Source organism: Miniopterus natalensis, chromosome 2 (genome assembly GCF_054644295.1).
Source record: "Miniopterus natalensis isolate mMinNat1 chromosome 2, mMinNat1.hap1, whole genome shotgun sequence".
Lineage (NCBI taxonomy): Eukaryota > Metazoa > Chordata > Mammalia > Chiroptera > Miniopteridae > Miniopterus > Miniopterus natalensis.
Window position 1 is genome coordinate 165,383,454 of NC_142082.1, and position 2,646 is coordinate 165,386,099.

At 43.3% G+C, this 2,646-nt stretch overlaps 1 protein-coding gene across 1 annotated transcript; it reads left to right on the forward strand.

The window, feature by feature from the left end:
* The first annotated feature begins 529 nt into the window (after positions 1 to 529).
* LOC107543061 (taste receptor type 2 member 10) lies at positions 530 to 1,498 on the forward strand. The gene has a single exon (XM_016220469.2). The coding sequence runs from the start codon at positions 530 to 532 to the stop codon at positions 1,496 to 1,498; it is 969 nt and encodes a 322-aa protein (XP_016075955.2).
* Positions 1,499 to 2,646: the final 1,148 nt, after the last annotated feature.

A 2,646-nucleotide genomic window follows, 5' to 3' on the forward strand; every position in this document is an offset into this window, starting at 1 on the left:
CTACCTTAACGCTAAGTGCCAATTATTCAGTGTCTACATAATTGAGTCACAATCCATTGTTCTCTCTCTATTATAACTTGAAGCGTGCCCTGCCTGAATGAACACAAAATAAATCACGATGTTAATGTTGATATTGAAAAAGATGAAGAAATCCAATTTTTGTTTCTGTTGTCTTCTGTTTCTGAGAGATATGTGTTTGGTACTCTACTCCACAATTCAGGTTAACAAATGCAAAATAGTCTCAGGAGGACAAGTAAAATCCATGAAACAAAGCTTTATTTGCATGTTAACAAATTGTAGGCGAGCATTCAGGCTGAGCACACATTCTCTAGACTGGACTTAGAAGTGGAGGGGTCTCTATGAAGATATTTCAGATTCCATCAAAGGGGGCATTAACTGGGCACTTTTGAATCTTTATGAAATGAAAGAAAAGAAAATCATTCTTCCAAAAAGCAGCCAATATATACCTCACTCTGCAGCAGGTAATCTAAATTGTATGTGAAAGAATCAATATTAGCACTTGGCAGATATGCTAAGTATAGCGGAAGGCCTCCTCATTTTTATAGTGGTTGGTGAGTCAATACTGGGGGTTTTAGGGAATGGATTTATTGGACTTGTAAACTGTATTGACTGTGTCACGAACAAGAAGTTTTCTGTAATTGGCTTGATTTTCATTGGCTTAGCCACTTCGAGGATTTTTCTGATATGGATAATAATTACAGATGCCTTTATAAAGATATTCTCTCCACACATGTACACCTCTGGAAACCTAAACGAATATATTAGCTATGCATGGATAATTATCAATCACTTAAGTACCTGGTTCGCCAGCAGCCTCAGCACCTTCTATTTCCTGAAGATAGCCAATTTTTCTCACCACTGCTTCCTCTGGTTGAAGCACCGAATCCATAGAGTGCTCTCTTTTCTGATGGGATTGATGCTTATTTCATGGTTACTTGTTCTCCCACAAATTGTGAAGATTATTAAAGATTTAAAAACGAATAATAATAGCAACACAACCTGGCAGTTCAACATCCCTAAAAGTGACTACTTTACTTACTACACTTTGCTCAGTCTGGGCGTCATTTTTCTCTTTATACTGTGCCTGGTCACATGCCTCTTGCTAATCGTTTCCCTTTGGAGACACAACAGGCACATGCAGTCAAATGCCCTAGGTGGCAGAGATCCCAGCACCGAAGCACAAGTGAAAGCAATAAAAATTTTGGTTTCTTTTATTGCCCTCTTTATCTTGCATTTTATAGGCATTGCCATAGAAGTAGCATGTTCTGCTGCGCTGGAAAACAAATTGCTGTTTATTTTTGGTGTGACCACGGTAGTCATCTACCCCTGCGGCCACTCCTTCATCCTGATTCTGGGCAACAGCAAGCTAAAGCAAGCTTCTTGGAAGGTCCTGCAGCCTTTAAAGTGCTGTGGGAAGGCGAAGCCTCTGGGGACTCCGCAGCCAGGCATGGGGAGGACAGGGGGCCCCAGAGAATGATCCAGCGAAGAACCCCGAAGGGGCTTCGCCTGCTCCACGGGCTCGCATTGGTTTTCACTGCGTTGCAGAACATCACTCAGATCTCCCGTAATTATTTTGATGACATCTCAGGAAATTTCATTCTTCAAGGAGATTGTAGCCCCACATGCAAATTCCGTGGCTCAGGCGGCTTCCCTACCCCCAACTTCTTCCCACGCGTCTCCCAGAGGGAACAGCAGCTTGGAGAGGATGCCCTGGAAGGGTGACAGCCCTGGGAAGGAGCATCTAAAACCAGCCTCTCCAGCGCCCTTCACCCGACCTCCCCGAAGCCCCGCAGCCTCTCACCCAGAGGACCCGAGGGCCAAGCACCAGCAAAGGACGGGCCGATGGAGCTGCACGTCTAGAACTTGGACGTGAGAGGCAGAGGCACCGGTGCTTCTGTGGAGTTCGCAATTTTAATTCGTTAAAAGTTTGTTTTACTTTCACTGTTTAAATCCTAATTTTTATTTTTATTTTTCACTGGTGTGTCTGATGCGGTAGCAGGAGTCCTACCAGCAGGTGCAGTTCTGTGAAAAATAGCCGAGGAAGCAGAGTCTACATGGGGGAAAGGGGATCAGAACACTCAGAATCAGGTTGCACATGCTTCAGATTTGGGGTGGGAAGCACCACTTTCGTAGGTGTTGAGACCAGAAAGAGTATGCGGCGTTCCGGGAACTGAGAGGTCCGCTGTGACTACTATACAGAGAATGAAGTATTTTAAATTATTTTAGGGAAAATTCCAATAACGACAAATGTCATAAATTCCTTCCAGAATTGCTGAAGTGCCCTGCAGAAATAGTAAACTAATATTTCAGTAGTGAAAACATATTCATTCTCTTCCAGTCTTGGAACCATTCAAGGCTGTTATATTTAATGTCATTGCTTTGATCACAAAAACATCGTTTTAAAAAATATGTTTTTATTGATTTGTTTTTATTCATTCATTTATTTATTTATTTTTTAGAGAGAGAAGAAGAAGAGAGAGGGATCGAGAGAGAGAAACATCTTTGATCGGCCGCCTCCTGCACGCCCCCTTCTGGGGGTCAAGCCCGAAACCCAGGCCTGTGTCCTAACCAGGAATCTAACCATGACCTCTTGGTTCACAGGACAACGCTCAGCCACTGAGACAC

What these genes read in the sequence shown, in the direction of transcription:
- LOC107543061 (XM_016220469.2), top strand. Translation starts at nt 530, where the DNA reads ATGCTAAGTATAGCGGAAGGCCTCCTCATTTTTATAGTGGTTGGTGAG.